At 49.2% G+C, this 17,649-nt stretch overlaps 1 protein-coding gene and 2 long non-coding RNA genes across 3 annotated transcripts in view; 1 reads left to right on the forward strand and 2 right to left on the reverse strand.

The window, feature by feature from the left end:
- The window catches only part of LOC308466476, a 137,904-nt gene that overhangs the window by 119,206 nt on the left and 1,049 nt on the right, over positions 1–17,649 (reverse strand). The window lies entirely within an intron of this gene.
- PTMS (parathymosin) lies at positions 1,471–14,718 on the forward strand. The gene is made up of 5 exons (XM_080987251.1): positions 1,471–1,707; positions 6,544–6,612; positions 10,797–10,881; positions 10,992–11,059; positions 13,677–14,718. The coding sequence occupies exons 1-5, from the start codon at positions 1,660–1,662 to the stop codon at positions 13,725–13,727; spliced, it is 321 nt and encodes a 106-aa protein (XP_080843377.1). The 5' UTR covers positions 1,471–1,659; the 3' UTR covers positions 13,728–14,718.
- On the reverse strand, positions 1,986–4,918 carry LOC308466483. Its single transcript, XR_013980841.1, has 2 exons — positions 4,805–4,918; positions 1,986–4,774 (listed from the first exon to the last, which is right to left on the reverse strand). It is a non-coding gene; the product is annotated as an uncharacterized lncRNA (long non-coding RNA).

Genomic DNA, 17,649 nt, shown 5'->3' on the forward strand with positions numbered 1-17,649 from the left:
TCAACTATGGTATGCTCTCCACAAGGAGGTTTACATGGCACCTACCTTGATGTCATTTTGGCACTGGGAAAGGCCTTTTCCTTTTCCCAGGCTTTTTCACTCTCTGTGTTTTGTTTCTTTGCTGTTGGTGTTTGCTTTTAATTCTGCTGACTGCTTTTATACTAGTGTTTTAATGCTTTTGTTTTGCCGTAAAGTCTTGTAAGCCCCCTTGAGAACCTGTTAAAGGGAAGGTTTTCAATAAATAAAATGTGTCTGTGAAGATAACCCTGAGTCAGTACATCCGTGATTCAGAGGGAATTTACTCTAGTTCAGGGAAATTTTCTTAGGCAAAATGTGATTCTTGTGAACAGAATGAGTGAAGAAGTGTGTTATATGGTCCTGGCAAAGGGGAACACTGGAAGAGGACAGGTGATCAGGTAAGCAGGGGGTTCATGTTTCCTCAAAAAATAATTGCCCAGTTCAAGTTTACAGGCAGGGGACTGGGGGGGGGGGGAGACTTGGTAAAACACCCCCATTCCTTTTCTCTGGATGCCTTAGTTTGTTTTAAGTAGTGCAAGTCTTGGGACTGGTTCTCACATGCATGTAGCTGATTTTCACAGGTGAATGAATTGGGATAGGGAAGGTGACTAACATGGCTTGGTTACCCATTGTCAAGTTTCTATCAAGGGTGAATGAAAAAGGATGAATCCGTCCTGTGCCAAATGGTATAGAATCTGGAGAGGATTCTCCAGACCACTCTGGACATGGGCAGAGAACCACAGAATGATACGCACTCCCAGGGCACAGCATGGCCTGGGCTGAACGATACCGTCTTTACTCCAGAATTCACTGGAATGCGAGGAGTCCTGGGTATAACCTGGAGATGTTTCCACCACAACAGGGTTCTGGATCAGATTCCAACTGTGGGGCACAACTCGGTTCCTGCTTTCTGCCACAGTCGGGGGTGGCTAAAGGCAGCTATCTCAAGCCTTGCAACTACGCAGACAGCAGATCACTTGCAGCCGTGCCTGACGCAACGGAGCCAGCAGCTGGCGATTTAGGTTCTAGTTATTCTGGCTCCGTTAACACGGGGTAGTACAAAGGGCACGCGCGGTCTTGCGAAGGGCGCGCGGCGCAGGAGAAGAGAGCGCGACTCGAACAAAGGAGCCGAAGACAAAGCGCGGAAGGGAAGCTTCCCCAAGGGCATAGCTCTGGCTGGGGTTCCCGGCCTTCAGGACCACGCAAGCTCCCCTAACCCTCCTTCCGCAGTTAATGGTTTTGTTTTCTTTTGTTTCGCAAAGCGCAGCGTCCCCTCTTGCCGGGCCATTTATATTCCTCCTCCTCCTCCTCCTCCTGGCTGCTGCTGGGCAGCCTGCTTGCGCCTTAGCTCTTCCATCCAGCCCTCCCTCCTTCCCGCTCATCCCTCCCAGCCTCCCCTCCCTTTGCGCAGGTCCCTCCCTCGCCGCCGAGCGCCGTATAAATCCCTTTTTCTGGCACAGCCTCATCGCGGCAGCGGAGAACCCTGTGGCTGTGGCGCCGGGGCGAGCCGAGAAGTGCCCGTCGGCTTCCCGAGAGCTTAACCCGAGCTGCACCTGGTCCCTCCGGCCAAGCGCCTCTCCCGCGCGCCCTCGCCCTTTCTCGCCTTGCGCCTTTTGTTTTGTTTCGCTCCCGCTTTCCAGGATGTCGGAGAAGCCCGCCGAGGAGGCTCCGGTGGAGCTGGGGGCCAAGGTGAGGACCAAGCTGGGATCAAGACCCCGGGGCGAGGGCGCCCAGTGCTCGATTGCAACGAAGCAGGCGGATAGGTGCTGGTGGCGGAGCTCGCCCTTGCCCTGGTGCGCTCGGGATCGAGGGCAGACAGGGCGCAAGCTGGTTGTGGGGAAACGGTTACGAAGAGAAGACTCGAGGAGGGTGGCGTGCGTGCGCCTTGCTCCCCGCGCCCCCGCGCCCGCCTTTATTCCGACGACGCTTTTCCACGCGTCTCCCGAACGACCCGCTTTTCCTCCCCCCCCGGTCCCCTTACAAGCGAGCTGTCGGCTGGGATCCGGGTCAGGAAAAGAAAACGCACGCCCTTCGACGGGCAGAGAGCGGCGTGCGGGCATTGCGCTCTCGCCGCCCTCTCGTGCCCGTCACCTTCGCGGCCAATACGGTGCGCTTGGCTATCTGGGGCGCGTTTGCTTTCTGCCCAAAGTCTCTAGGGTTTGTGAGAACCGGGGAAGAATGCACGTGTCAGTTGGGTGCCCCTAGCTGTGCCAAAGGCGGAGAGCTTTTCTTTTCATCCTAGTGCCATTAATCATCATGGAGACCGGGCGGGGAGGAGGGGGCGGTCACCTTTCAAACCATGCGCCCACCTGGGTTGGGTGGGTGGGTGATCCCTTAGTGTTAAGAAGGGGGGCACAGTTTTCAACAAGGACGCCGAACCTCCCATCCGGCGGACTACGAACACAGACGCCTAAACCGCTTCGCTTTATTAGGAAACAAAAACAGTGAAGCGGAGACGCGCAGCACAAAGCCAGGAAAAGATGGAAGGCAATTAAAGAGCGCGCGCGCGCCGGGATGTGCGTGCGCCCGCCTGCCTGCCTGCCTGCTTGCTTGCCAACATATGGGTCGTTTTCCCCGCAACCATGTTTCTTGTCTGCGAAGGCATCGGACCTTATGTCTTCGCTTGCTTTGGAGTTCCTGACTTTGTTTTGTGTCCATGTGCGCGCAAGCTGCGGAGACACGTGTTATCTCCGCGTCGTGGGAACTGTAGCTTGGGTCTTGCAAGAAGGCTGCCCGCTGCGGGTGAAGCGGGAAAGTAGGTTGCGGGGCAAGGTCACCCCGAAGAGTAAGACAACACAACCTTCGGGAAGCCACGTGACTCCCTAAGAGGGGGGGGGCGGTTAGCGCCGCGTGGGATTTGCTCCTGGTATATTTACGAATGCTGGATTGGAAACGTTAATTGAAGAGGGGGTGAGGAGAGAAGGGGAAGATTAAACGAGGGAAGCAGTAGGAATTCAGTGCCGCCATGCCATTAATAGGTCTCCGTCCAGCTTCTTCGCTCTGTTGTAGCAGAATGGAAGCAGGAACGTGTAAAGCTGCAATCCTACGCACGTGTATCTGGCAATAATTCTGAGTAAACATGCAATTTCTCTGCAGGGCATACCAGGGCATAGGATTCTCTGGCCTGCCAGAAAAAAGGGAGAAAAAGATAAAAGGCAAAGGCAAACAGTACTCAAACTGTGTTCCAGGGATTGGGACTTGCATAATATTTTTTGATAGTCAGGCAGTCTCCTCTCCTGCACTGTAGGGATAGTAATTGATTAAAACAACCTTAAGGGCAGCCAGGGACATGGCCATAAATCAAAGTTACATGCTGCTCAGACTTGCTTCTACAGTACTGTACATCTCTTTCTCGATTTGCATGAGAAAGCTAAAGATAGTTCCACAGCTTTGAAAATAGTCTTCCACACAAGACAGGACAGCCTTTCCCCAGATTTTAGTTAACATACAAAACCAGGTATCTAATTGTGTGCAATCTTTGCAGAAGCAAAGCCTTGGGGCGCCTTGTTCCCAGGTTCGCCTTATCTTTGGTAGCAGTGGTTGGATCACAACACTTCAGTCAGTTTTGTTGTTGTACATACAAATTATGGCCCTGTGAGATGGTCAATGACAGGTCTTGCATACTACATCACTTATGGAAGGTTTTATGGGCTATTGTCCTTACATACCATTCCTAAGAACACAACCCTTCCAGCTGCGAGTTCAAAAAATGACCAGCGGGAGGAAAATCTGTCTGTTTTTATAAGAGAAACCCCAGAACCCCTGTCAGTTACTATTCATTATGCCCCAGGCTTTGGGAGTGGCCATGGAAAATGTTTGCCGTTTGTCTTTGTGCAAAAGGAAGAAACTACTTTTGATTCTGAAAGCATAGAAAAATGGTTCTGGTTAGAGGATTAGCTATGGAAATCTCAGATGCTGGCTTGACCCTGGAATGATCAATCTGGGTTAGACTACCTCATATCTAGGCCAGTGTTCCATCTTCCTCAGTAGCAGGTTTTAGAAGCCTCATGCCTTAGTTTTGAAAGCGTGTGATGCCCTCTAGTGGAACATTTATGGGATCATTTGTCCTATATGGCAACGTTTCTTACCACGGATGCCTCCTTACAAAGGCTTACCTCTCTCGCACCATCTAATTAAGGTTGTTCTACTTTGTAGTCCTGCACAAAGGTGAAGTTGTTTTAGTGCATAGCTGGGTTTTCACCAGAACTGGTGCAAGGGCTCAGTGTTGGCACAAATCAAAAAGTGTGCAAAAAGGTGCACATTTCCACCCTATAAAACCCTTTATGGAGAGCAAAATAAAAATTCTAGAGTAACCCTGGGATATGTTCCCTGCCTTATGTCCTACTGTCTTTGCCTATTCTCCTTTCTCAGAGGGCGGTGCATGTTTAGCAATCCTATTTTAAATCTGGTATGTAAGTTTCTTGCTTGTTATCTGCACAAATAACTAATGGGATGATGTTTCAGTATGTTAAATTGCACATTCCCCCATGTGTGTTTTTTAAAGAAAGCAGCTTAGTGTAGTATAGTAATTAAGGCCCCAGGTTCTTATCTCGTTTCACCCAAGAACAAAACCACTCTTCTCTCAGATACAACTCTTCAGCCACAACATGCAGATAATATTGGCTTATCCTATCTTACAAGGCTCTGTCAGAAGAATTTTGGAGATAAATATGAAATATCAGAACACTTGTAGGGAACAGACTGCATAAACATACTGCTGTTCTTACCTATAAACAGTCAATAGCCAAGCAAAAATCTTATATTTCTCCCCCCTAAGGACAGTTACTAGCACAACATCTGCTATCTATTTCAGAGAATTACTTGTTTGCTGTACACCTGGACACCTCTTGAGACATCCTAGCCAAATTTTGCATGTTGGTCCCTGAGATAAAGGAGCAGGTTTTCGCCTGTGTTTGCATACAGTTGGACACCATTTTGAATCAAGATGATGAACCGAACCTTAACTGCACTGCTTTAAAAGCTGTGCTGATTCTCTGGGTTTCTTAGGACTCAGGAGCAACACCAGATGGGAGGTTGCTGATAGATGTATTAATAACTAAAGTCAAATAAGTTGTTGCCCATGAAAGTCTGCTCTACATCATAAGTGCATTGACCAGCAGTGTAGACATTTCTGATTAGACATCTCTTTTTTTAAAAAAAATGATATTTATTAAAATTTCAAAAGAAAGAGATCACATTAATAAGAAAATTAACAATAAAAAGAAAAATACAAAATACAAAGTACAAAAAAGAAAAAACAGTTAAAAACAATTCCATCTTTTCATCACTTCTTTTACGTTTACTTGTTTCCCGGACCTCCTCATACCTCCCTCTTTTGTATTCCAATTCAGTTGGTTAGTCCAGCAATTCCTTTCCCTCCTTTTTAATCCTGATCTTTAATCTTGATGTATTATAACATTAAATTTTTACCTATTAAAAACCAATTTTTCCAATTCTTTTAAACCATTACTGCTAGAAACCGCTTAACTTCAATCCGTCATCATTCTAACATTCATTAATTTTACAATATTTCTGTAAGTAGTCTTTAAATTTCTTCCAATCTTCTTCCACCAACTCTTCTCCCTGGTCTCGGATTCTGCCAGTCATTTCCGCCAATTCCATATAGTCCATCATTTTCATCTGCCATTCCTCCAGTGTGGGTAGATCTTGTGTCTTCTGATTAGACATCTCATGCTAGTCTCTGTAAACGGCAGGGTGAAGTGGGTGTTGAATTTAAATCCCAGTCAGTCTCAGCCGGCAAGGGCAATTGTTCAGGGGATGATGAGAATTGCAGTCCAACACCATATGCGATGGGACGGCCCAGAAGTTTAAAAAAACAAAACGAGTTCCTTTTTAGAAAGAGCTAAATTTTTAACTTCCAAAAATGCTCTCTGAAGGATCTTAATGATGTTCATAGTGGCATATAAACAAACAAACAACAACAAACCCCGGGCATAGGCAGCCCTAAAATGAGGTGCTGTGAGGTGGCTGACAGATTTCATGCGTAATAATAAATGACTTGGAAGTAATTTTGTGCAAGCTCCAGTGGAATAAATGGGAGCCGCGTGGCAGCAGGCTGGCAGATTGCGACACATGTTAATTAGTGGGAGGAAGCGCCCATTTGGATTATCAGTCTTGGGCACCAAAACGTCATGGGCCATAGTTAAATCACACCATGACCACCGAATGTTGGCAAGCCTTCAGATGGTCTTCCACTGCGAGGCTTCTACAGCTTGAAAAACGTTGCCTAGGTTTCCCTATTTGTCACAGTGACAAGGCTTTCTTAATCTCAGTGATACACTGTGGGCAGTTCTAAAAGGAACATTTCCTTTTTGAAATGCTTAAACATGTCGCCTTTGGTATTCAGCGATCTGTTCTCCTATTGCCAGTAATCGAGCCACGCCCTCCTCTTCACCGATTTCATTATTTCTGTCTTATTATTACGCAATTCCTGCTTCTTCATATTAGCCCTTCTTTACAGCCCCTCTAGTATTAAGCACACGTATTTCTCTTCCTGTCTTCCAGGACCTGAAAGAAAAGAAGGAAAAGCATGAGGAGAAGTCTACCCGCAAAGAAAAAAAGGAGATAATAGAGGTAACTGGGCAGATATTTGGTCAGGCATAGGCAAACTCTGCCCTCCAGATGTTTTGGGACTACAACTCCCATCATCCTTGACCACTGGTCCTGTTAGCTAGGGATGATGGGAGTTGTAGTCCCTTGCCTATGCCTGTATTTGGTTGAGAAGCAGAGAGAGATGGGAGAGCATGGCAAGGAAGACAGCAACGTGAGGGCGTGCACAGGCAAAGGCTTAAAAAAAGAGCCACCAGGGTTTTGGTTTTGCCTCTTCTGACTCTTCACATAGTTGCCTCAGCCATGAGTGCTGGTTTCCTCTTGCCATTTATCTTGCTTCACCCCTGATGGTCTTGTTTATAGCACCATTTGTACAGCTGTAATTGAAAAGATCCTATGGTGCCTGACGTTTTTAAAGATTTATTCATTTTTTTCAACCTGCAAATGCTTCTGAGGAGAGAGGGGAGGCTTCTTCGTGACGCCAAAAGTGCCAAACTGAGCAGCTCTCTGCACATGTGCTATTTTTTTTATGCCCATATAGACTTTTCCTAAGAAAAACTGGAAAAATTAGTACCATCTAGAGGCAACAGATTATCTAGGGGTGCAGGCTGGGGCAAAGAGGAATAGGCAAAGGAGTGCCTATCAGGATATACGGCTGGATTGAAGGATTTCCAAGTTCTGCCACTTTGGGGCTCCAACTTGCAGAGATAGGAAAGGGGAACAGGAACTGCTCTTTCTCCTCTCCTGATCCATCAAATCAGCGGAAGAGAAAAGGGCTATCTATTTGCTGTACCAGGTTATCAACCCTGCTCCCTGAAGACTGTGGACAACTCTGTGGTTGGCAGACATGCCAACAAGTGTAGCTTTTCTTGTGATGGAGATCTGCCGGGAAACTGCATCCACTGGGCGAGGAGGGTCACTTAATTTTGGGGGCAGGGGCGGGGGCGGAGGAATCTGCCATCCAGCAGAGCCTCCACTGAGGTAGGAGGGGAAAGGTGGCAATCTTAGCTGCCCTGGAGAATTAGAATGTGTGGGGCCATCAGGCAGAGCTGCTGTCTAGCACTGCATCCTGCTCCTTAGACAGGTATTCTGAGACCTACTGGAGAGGTTTAGGTGCTAAGAATTAGAAAGTGGGGTTCATACTGACTTCTCTAGGATGCAAAAATACCTCTTGTGAAGGGCGGCGGGGAGAGCAAGAAACAGAGGCGGTTTTAGGGTAGTCCAGCCTCCCTGGGTGCCACGCTGCAGGGGGTGCCACAACAGTGCTATAGAATGTAGTGTGAGAGGTACGGGAGCGCCAAATTCTAGCGTCGCCCAGGGCGCTGCTGAAATTTGAAAGCCCAAAGTGTGCCACTGCAGTGAGTGGGTGGCTATATAGTCAGTCCCAAGAGGATGAGCTGGGTTTGCACGACTGCAGGAGTTTCTTGTGCTCTCAGCCTCAATCACAATAAGATGAGATGAAGAAGTCCCTAAATGAAAAAAATAAGTCTTAATGTGGGGTGGCGGTTTCTTTAGTACAGGGGTCAGCAAAGGTTTTCAGCAGGGGGCCAGTCCACTGTCCCTCAGACCCTGTGGGGGGCCGGACTATATATTTTTTTTTGGGGGGGGGAAATGAACAAATTCCTATGCCCCACAAATAACCCAGAGATGGATTTTAAATAAAAGCACACATTCTACTCATGTAAAAACACGTTTCCTGGACTGTCCGTGGGCCGGATTTAGAAGGCAATTGGGCCAGATCCGGCCCCCGGGCCTTAGTTTGCCTAGCCATGCTTTAGTACCTAGCTTGAGAAGACCCATGTTCCAATCAATGTTGCATTCTGTGGCCAAGCAGTTGCTTCTGGGAGATAGGTACAGAAATACCTATTGCTTTTCCTTGCCTCTCCCCTACTTCCCACCCTCCCTCACAGAGCTAATAAGCTTCAGGAGATGGGGGTTTAGACTTGGCAAAAGGTTCAGACCCTCTCCCAGAGTACTGCTTTCCTCATCCTCAAAATAGCTCTGCAGAAAGACTAAAATCAAGGGAAATCCCAGTCACTGATCTTCTGCATCACATCTAATTTGAAGATCACAGCTGTTGCTAGTTCTGTTCTCCGTACCTGCTGGGTGAGCACAGTCTTGGTTAGGAGAAGGCTCTCAGCTAAGAGTCCATGTGTGTTATGCGCAGATACTGCTGTCTCCTGATCAGGGTCAGATTTGCTGAATGAACATCCACACATCCTAGTGTCAGCCTTTCTCATGCCCCGACAAGAACCAGCGTGGAAGTTCACCCCGAGAGGAGAGCTGTGTTTTGAATACGAGCAGTGGCTGTGTAAGGAAAACTGGCAAGAGGCGAATATGGCCATAAATGAAACAGAATTCTCGTCATCCTCTGTAAAGAACAGAGACTCAAAGTGTAAAGGGGACAGTGCAGGGAGTTGCTTAAGCCACAACCAGCTCCTCTGAAGAGGAGTAGGGTATCAGTGTGACAGTAAATGAAATAAATATAAATTGAGCAGAATCAGTCCAGTATATCTGAAGGAGCGTCTCCACTCCCATCGTTCTACCCGGACACTGAGGTCCAGCTCTGAGGGCCTTCTGGCGGTTCCCTCACTGCGAGAAGCCAAGTTACAGGGAACCAGGCAGAGGGCCTTCTCAGTAGTGGCGCCCTCCCTGTGGAACGCCCTCCCACCAGATGTCAAAGAGAACAACAACTACCAGACTTTTAGAAGACATCTGAAGGCAGCCCTGTTTAGGGAAGCTTTTAATGTTTGATGTATTACAGTACAGTGGTACCCCGCAAGACGAACGCCTCGCAAGACGGAAAACCCGCTAGACGAAAGGGTTTTCCGTTTTGGAGGCGCTTCGCAAAACGAATTTCCCTATGGGCTTGCTTCGCAAGACGACAGCCCATAGGGAAATCTCAGGGACAGCGGGGAAGCGCAGCGCGTCTTCCCCACTGTCCTCGGACCTCCTCCGAAGCCTGGCGGCGGGGCGGGGACACCTCCTCCCGCCGCCGCCGGGCTTCGGAAGGCTCCTCCGAAGCCGGGCGGTGGGGAGGGAACACCTGCCGCTGCCGCCCGGCTTCGGAAGGCTCCTCCGAAGCCGGGCGGGGGGGGAGGGAACACCTGCCGCTGCCGCCCGGCTTCGGAACGGTGCTCCGAAGCCGGGTGGGGGGGAGGGAACACCTCCCCCCGCCGCCCGGCTTCGGAACGGTGCTCCGAAGCCGGGCGGGGGGGAGGGAACACCTCCCCCCGCCGCCCGGCTTTGGAACGGTGCTCTGAAGCCGGGCGGGGGGAGGGAAGACCTCCCGCCGCCGCCCGGCTTTGGAACGGTGCTCCGAAGCCGGGCGGTGGGGAGGGAAGACCTGCCGCCGCCGCCCGGCTTCGGAACGGTGCTCCGAAGCCGGGAGGGTGGGAGGGAAGACCTCCCGCCGCCGCCCGGCTTCGGAACGGTGCTCCGAAGCCGGGCGGCGGGGCGGGAACACCTTCTGAAGGCGGGCGGGGGGCGAAAGTCTTTGCTCCCCCCTGCCTGCCTGTCCCGGAGGGCTTTTGAAGGCAGGGGGGGAGCAAAGACTTTCGCCCCCCGCCCGCCTTCAGAAGAGGTCCAGGACCTCTTCTGAAGGCTGGCGGGGGGCAAAAGTCTTTGTCCCCCCTGCCTGCCTTCCCAGGGGCTTTTAAATCGCCCCGGACAGCGGAGAAGTCCTCCGCTGTCCCGGGGCGATTTTAAAATGCCGCCCGCCAGCATTTTAAGATCGCCCGGACAGCGGAGAAGTCCTCCGCTGTCCCGGGGTTTTTTAAAATGCTGGGGGTGGGAAGAAAAGCCCTTGCCCCCCCCCCCCAGCCTTCAGAAGAGGTCCGGGGACAGACTGTCCCCGGACCTGGTCTGAAGGCGGTTTCCCTAGGAACGCATTAATTGATTTTCAATGCATTCCTATGGGAAACCGTGCATCGCAAGACGAAAAACTCGCAAGACGAAGAGACTTGCGGAACGAATTAATTTCGTCTTGCGAGGCACCACTGTATTTTAATATTTTTTTGGAAGCCGCCCAGAGTGGCTGGGGAAGCCCAGCCAGATGGGCGGGGTATAAATAATAAAATTATTATTATTATTAGAATTGTTGGGCTCTGGAAAGTGGAAATTAAGATGGGGATGAGCTTTTGGGAAGGCAGAACATGTGCCGGAGACACTGACACAACTGCTGCCTTCTGTGGGTTTGCATTCTACAGGACGATGAGAATGGAGCCGAGGAAGAGGACGAGGAGGAAGACGCAAATCCTGAGGATGTGGATGACGACGAGGATGAGGATGAAGGTGAGAGTGAGCAAACCGCTTGTGAGCTGTGCTATAAATGAATGCTGCCTTCCGTGGCTGGTTGACTGATCTAACGTGTGTTTCCCCCCCCTCCCCTTCTCAATTCCAAGACGATGAGAACGAACAGGAGCCAGATTCGCATGCAGTGAAGCGATCTGCGGAGAAGAAGCAGGAAGAGGTTAGTAGAAACGATGCCAAGGATGGCAGGAAGGGGGAGAGTTCTGTTCCGCCGAAGAACTAAGGGGACGTATGAGGAACAAGTCCACCCCAAGGCACTTGGCTTCCTAAGGCACAGAACAAGATGGTGCTGCCCCCCAGTTGCAAGTACACAACCCAGCTGGATTGATAGATGACCCTGAACAACGCGTAACTCTCATCTTGCGCCGGGGTTCGGTTGCGGGGGGGTCCACGTGTAAACGCATAAAGGCAGGAAACCTCCCCCCCCGAACAACCCCACCCCAAGGTGGAGGGCTGCTTATCCTGTAGCGTGAGAGCTCTGGCCATGTCTCAAAGCTGGTTAAGCTCACAATTGCAGCTGTGGGGTGGGGTGAATAAATACAGTGGTACCTCGGGTTAAGTACTTAATTTGTTCCGGGGGTCCGTTCTTAACCTGAAACTGTACTTAACCTGAAGCACCACTTTAGCTAATGGGGCCTCCTGCTGCTGCCGCGCCGCCGGAGCACGATTTCTGTTCTCATCCTGAAGCAAAGGTCTTAACCCGAGGTAATATTTCTGGGTTAGCGGAGGCTGTAACCTGAAGCGTATGTAACTTGAAGCGTATGTAACCCGAGGTACCACTGTAAATGGAGAACGGGTTTCCTCTGCTCTCCATTTATATATTTATTTATTAAATCTGGGTGTTTTTGAAGACTGCAAGGCGGTTCGCAACACAAGAACGCAATACGAGACCACAAAATGCACCATAAAACCAAAACATACCAATAACCCCCTGCTCTCCCACGGATGGATTTAAAAGGCCATGGAATGGTCAATCAGCCCAAGACCTGGCTGAAAAGGAACACTTTCGCCTGGCGCCTTCATTATCTTTAGCTTCCCTGGGGAGAGCAGCCCACAAATGGAGAACCGCTGTAGAAAAGGCTGGTTCTCATGTTGCCCCCCCCCCCCCAGACTTCTCGTGGGAGAGGCACCCAAAGCAGGGCCTCAGATGATGATTGCAGGGTCTGGGTGGGTTCATGTGGGGCGAGGCGATCCTTGAGGTATTGTGGTCCTGAGTCCTTGAAGGCTTTTTCTAGGTCAAAGCTGGGCGCTTCTTCTAAGGGCTGAGGCCTTGCCCTCCCAGCGGCTACTCACAGGTAGATGACAGAACAGCTCTAGGCAATTTGTAATGCGAAGTTGGCCATTAAACATGTTGCGGCAAGCCAAAGGCACGGCCGTCTGTGAAACGTGAATTGCGCACTCCCATTCGGTGGAAGTGAGGTAACAGCACATCTATCATTTATTTATGTGAAGCTTTTAGACCCCACCCTTGAGCCGAGCAGGCTCCCAGAGTGGCTTGGGAAGATCGATAGCAGACTTGCAATCTAAAAAGGCATGACATACTAGGGAAAATGATTGCCGGGGAGGCGGTGGACAAGCTTCCTTAGACACCGGGTCTTAAAGCTGTCATTCTTATAAAGCAGTTCTGTCTAGGCAAATTCTGGCTGTCCGGAAGAACAGCAGCCCCTCCCTGGAAGCACCCATCCCCCCTGAAACCAAATTTGGGGGGCTTTGCACTGTGCTTCAGTGCTTTTCCTCATCCTCAATTCACCCACAAACTCCCTGCACAGTTTCCTACAGATCACATCTCTGCACCTCAGTGCTGCACACACTGGTGTGTCAACGTGCAAAGCTGCTGGTAACGTGCAAACGTGCAAAGCTCGGGAAATACTACTGCCTCGTTCGAGTCCTTTTGTGATTAGAGATAAAACAGGAGATGCCCACACTGCAGAAGATAACCTTCAGAGTTCCACATCTACTCTCAGCCCTGCATTTGCATTGCACCACATGCTAGGGTTTCAGGGCAGAAAACAGCTCAAATAGCTCAAGTTTTGACCTAGTCCGCTACAGACAGTGCAGGCTACAAGTGTGTTTCCCCTTCCCTGCCTCTTCATTGCATACTGGAAAGAACACTGCCAACATCTCCTTAACCGCAACTCCCCCATAGCTGCTGAGGTCCTCTCACAAATTCCACAAAAACAAGTTAGAGATGAGCTTGCAGTATCCCCAAATCTGGGAGAGTTGTGTACAGGTATTAACCAAATGAAAAGCAACAAAGCCAGTGGACCTGATGGGGTACCTTCTGAAATCTTCAAAGTGGGTGGAATTGAACTTGCACAACAACTTCACAAGCATACAGTGGTACCTCAGTTTAAGAACAGTCCGGTTTAAGAACGATTTGGTTTACGAACTCTGCAAAACCGAAAGCAGTGTCCCGGTTTGAGAACTTTACCTCGGTCTAAGAACAGAATCTGAACGGTGGAAGGGCACCGGTGGCGGCAGGCCTCGTTAGCGCCTCGGTTTAAGAACGGACTTCTGGAACGGATTAAGTTCGTAAACCAAGGTACCACTGTACTTGTTCGTTTGTTACATTTGTGTCCTGCCTTTCCTCCAAGAGTCTCAAGATGGCGCACGTGGTTCGTCTCTCTATTTTACCCTCACGGCAACCCTGGGTGCATGAAATATAAGTTCCACTAGGCAGCATAGAATTTTTTAGGGTTCTCTGAACTCTTGGAGACACGTGGTTTATGGCTTATGACTAAATGCATCCATGTTTTTGTTGTTGTTATTCTTGACAGGACGAAGTGGACCCAAAGAGAAAGAAAACAGAAAACGGCTCTTCAGCTTGATCTCCTCCCTTCCCCCCCTTCTCCACTATCTGTCCTCCCTCCCATCTTCCTTCCTCCACCTGTGCAGGCCGCCACTTCTGTGCTGTAGCCACAGAGGACGAGAAGGGGTCACAAAAGGCTTTCCAACGAGGACAGAGGAAGCTGAAGATGGCTCTTTCCTAGCCCCGAGATCTGTTCCATATTACAGTGCTCCCTACAGCTGCTGATTTCTTCCTTTCCCCCCCATTCGAATATCCCCAATATCCAGAAACATCGCCCGCTCCTCCTTCCCACTCACCCTCTCAAAATTGCTGCCTAACTGGAGATCCTCACATGCCTCTGCTTTTTGATACATCTTCTGTAAACTTCTTCTGCCCTGGACAAATTCCCGCCTCACCCCCCCCCCCACCTTCCCCCTTCTTTTCTTTGGCCCCTTACAGAATTCCACAAATGCGGTGTGGAAATTTTATGGTGCTGAAATGTTAAATTGGGTCCAGAGCCTGGGATGTAAAAGGGGGCAGGGAACCTTGCAGTGATTTGTTCCTGTGTCCTGTGCCTGGTTCCCTTTCCATTGCTGGGAAAAGGCAAATATATAAATATATATATACATATATATACACAATTTAAATGTGTTTTTAAGTAAAACATAGACAAGATTTTCATTATTAATACATTTTTGTACAAATTTACAAGGCAGACAACAAGCTGGATCTGGTCGACATTTTTTTCTTCTTCCAGAAGGCGAAGCTTGTTTTTAAATGTGTAAAGTAATAATGTGACTCAGTGTGTGTGTTCCTCATTTCGGGTTGTTTTTAAATTAAAAAAAAATTAGGGACCAAATTTTGATTTCTCCCTTGTTCCTTTCAGGGTCTTTAGTTGTTTTTGTTTGTAAATTAACGCAGACCCATCTGCAGTATTTTCTATGGCACAGACATTATGAGGATGAGAAATATAAATATATATATTGTTTAGCACTGTAAATAAAAACCTTTCAAAAAGATTTCAAACAGTCCATACGTGTCTTGGGGTGTTGGTTAATTCTGACGCACATCTGCCTCTAGTGCAAGTCAGAACACCTGCAGCTCACCCATCACACTTAGGTAGCCAACAATATAAACTGATTTATTTATTTTAAAAAGGTAAACAATGGTCTCGTGGCTCTTGCAGGGGGTGTCCTACCCATGAAATGGAACACCAGTGCTACAACATCTGGTGTTCCCAAGACTATTCAACCATTTTCACTAAAAAAAATGAAAAGAAGAGATGCAGCAGGGTAGAATACAGGTTCCATTCTCATGATAAAAGTACAGTGGTACCTCGGGTTAAGAACTTAATTCATCCTGGAGGTCCATTCTTAACCTGAAACTGTTCTTAACCTGAGGTACCACTTTAGCTAATGGGGCCTCCCACTGCCGCCGTGCCGCTGGAGCACAATTTCTGTTCTCATCCTGAAGCAAAGTTCTTAACCCGAGGTGCTATTTCTGGGTTAGCGGAGTCTGTAACCTGAAGTGTCTGTAACCTGAGGTAAAGGCACCCATGACCATTAGGTCCAGTCATGGCCGACTCTGGGGTTGCGGCACTCATCTCGCTTTATTGGCCGAGGGAGCCGGCGTACAGCTTCCGGGTCATGTGGCCAGCATGACTAAGCCGCTTCTGACGAACCAGAGCAGCACACGGAAACGCCGTTTACCTTCCCACTGGAGCGGTACCTATTTATCTACTTGCACTTTGACGTGCTTTCGAACTGCTAGGTTGGCAGGAGCAGGGACTGAGCAATAGGAGCTCACCCCATCGCAGGGATTCGAACCGCCGACCTTCCCATCGGCAAGTCCTAGGCTCTGTGGTTTAACCCACAGTGCCACCCGCGTCCCTTCTGTAACCCGAGGTATCACTGTATAAAAAAGGTGGTGGTCACAAGACTATGAAATGTTAAGGAGCAGCTGTAGGTAAGAACTTAAAAGCCCTGCTGCATGCAACTGAAGGTGTCTAGGAACTAGAATACCTAGTTCAACATCCTGTTTTCTATAGTGAACAACCAAGCAATTGCTTCTGGGAAACACAGGAGTAGGACGTGAGGTCAGTAGTCAACTGTCATTCCCTACTATCCTGGTGGTGGTATGTGTCTACTGTAAGTAGTAGGGATGCGGGTGGCGCTGTGGTCTAAACCACTGAGCCTCTTGGGCTTGCCGATCAGAAGGTTGGTGTTTCCGTGCGCTCTAGTTTCCATCATGGTGTTCCATTGCACCAGAAATGGTTTAGTCATGCTGGCTACATGACCTGGAAAGCTGTCTGCGGACAAACGCCGGCTCTCTTGGCCTGAAAGCGAGATGAGTGCCGCTATCCTATAATTGCCTTTGACTGGACTTAACCATCCAGGGGTCCTTTACCTTTTTACATTACTGTAAGAAGCGGGTGTACAGTGGGTGGCGCTGTGGGTTCAACCACAGAGCCTAGGGCTTGCAGATCAGAAGGTCAGTGGTTCGAATCCCTGTGACGGGGTGAGCTCCCATTGCTCGGTCCCTGCTCCTGCCAACCTAGCAGTTCGAAAGCACGTCCAAGTGCAAGTAGATAAATAGGTACCGCTCCGGCAGGAAGGTAAACAGCATTTCCATGCACTGCTCTGGTTCGCCAGAAGCGGTTTAGTCATGCTGGCCACATGACCCGGAAGCTGTACGCCGGCTCCCTTGGCCAGTAAAGCGAGATGAGCGCTGCAACCCCAGAGTCGGCCACGACTGGACCTAATGGTCAGGGGCCCCTTTATCTTTAAGTAGTGGCCATTGTCCACTTGCCTGTCTTGAGAGACAACAGAGTGAACCTCCAGGGATGAATTCAAACTCTTGCAGCACCAAAAGGGCCTCTCTGGGGCACAAGCCTGGGCAGTATGTCTGGAGGTCTTGGGCTGCCAGATGGCAAGACCCAACCCTTGCCCCCACTTATGTGGTCCAAAGGAAAATGGAGTAATACATTTTGCACCAGCTGGGATGCAGGAGTTGCCGGAAGGAGGTGTACAAGGCGCCATCCAACTGCCTTAGGAGCTCCATCCCAGATTTGTGTAGGGTTGCCTTTTCCCAAAGAGATCCCACAAGGCAGCTGACGTTTAGGGTCAGAGTTTTACTTCTAGCTGAACTTCCTAGTTTGGCAAGCCCTATCTGCCCCTCACTTTTCCCTACAACACAAGCAGAAACCGCCTTCTTGACCATTGGACCCACTATTGCTCTTGTCTGCTCAATTGGCCAGAGCCTGTATTCACATACAGGAGAAGTCCCGATCCACTATGGACTTAAAACTAAGTTGGTGGCCTCACATCTTGTGGCAGAGAATTCCACAGTATGCTCTGGGAGAAGTTGTGTTCCCTTTTGTCCTGAATCCATTACCACTCAGCGTCACTGATTCTAGAATTAAGCGAGGAGAAACGTCTACCCACAGACATTTCTCTGCGGAGCCAAAATGTGTACAAAACGGCCTTGGTCCAGTATATCTGAAGGAGCGTCTCCACCCCCATCGTTCTACCCGGACACTGAGGTCCAGCACCGTGGGCCTTCTGGCGGTTCCATCACTCCAAGAAGGCAAGTTACAGGGAACCAGGCAGAGGGCCTTCTCTGTAGTGGCGCCCTCCTTGTGGAACGCCCTCCCACCAGATGTCAAAGAGAACAACAACTACCAGACTTTTAGAAGACATCTGAAGGCAGCCCTGTTTAGGGAAGCTTTTAATATTTGATGTATTACAGTATTTTAATATTTTTTGGGAAGCCGCCCAGAGTGGCTGGGGAGGCCCAGCCGGATGGGCGGGGTATAAATAAATTATTATTATTATTATTATTTATTATTATTATTATTATTATTATTATTATTATTATTAAAATGAGAAGAGCAATCCATTTGCAGCAGCAGTAATGGGACGAGAGCAGTTGTCTGGATTTGCCTGTGCTGATTTAGTACATTT

Source organism: Podarcis pityusensis (assembly GCF_964106645.2).
Source record: "Podarcis pityusensis genome assembly, chromosome: 17".
NCBI classification, from domain to species: domain Eukaryota; kingdom Metazoa; phylum Chordata; class Lepidosauria; order Squamata; family Lacertidae; genus Podarcis; species Podarcis pityusensis.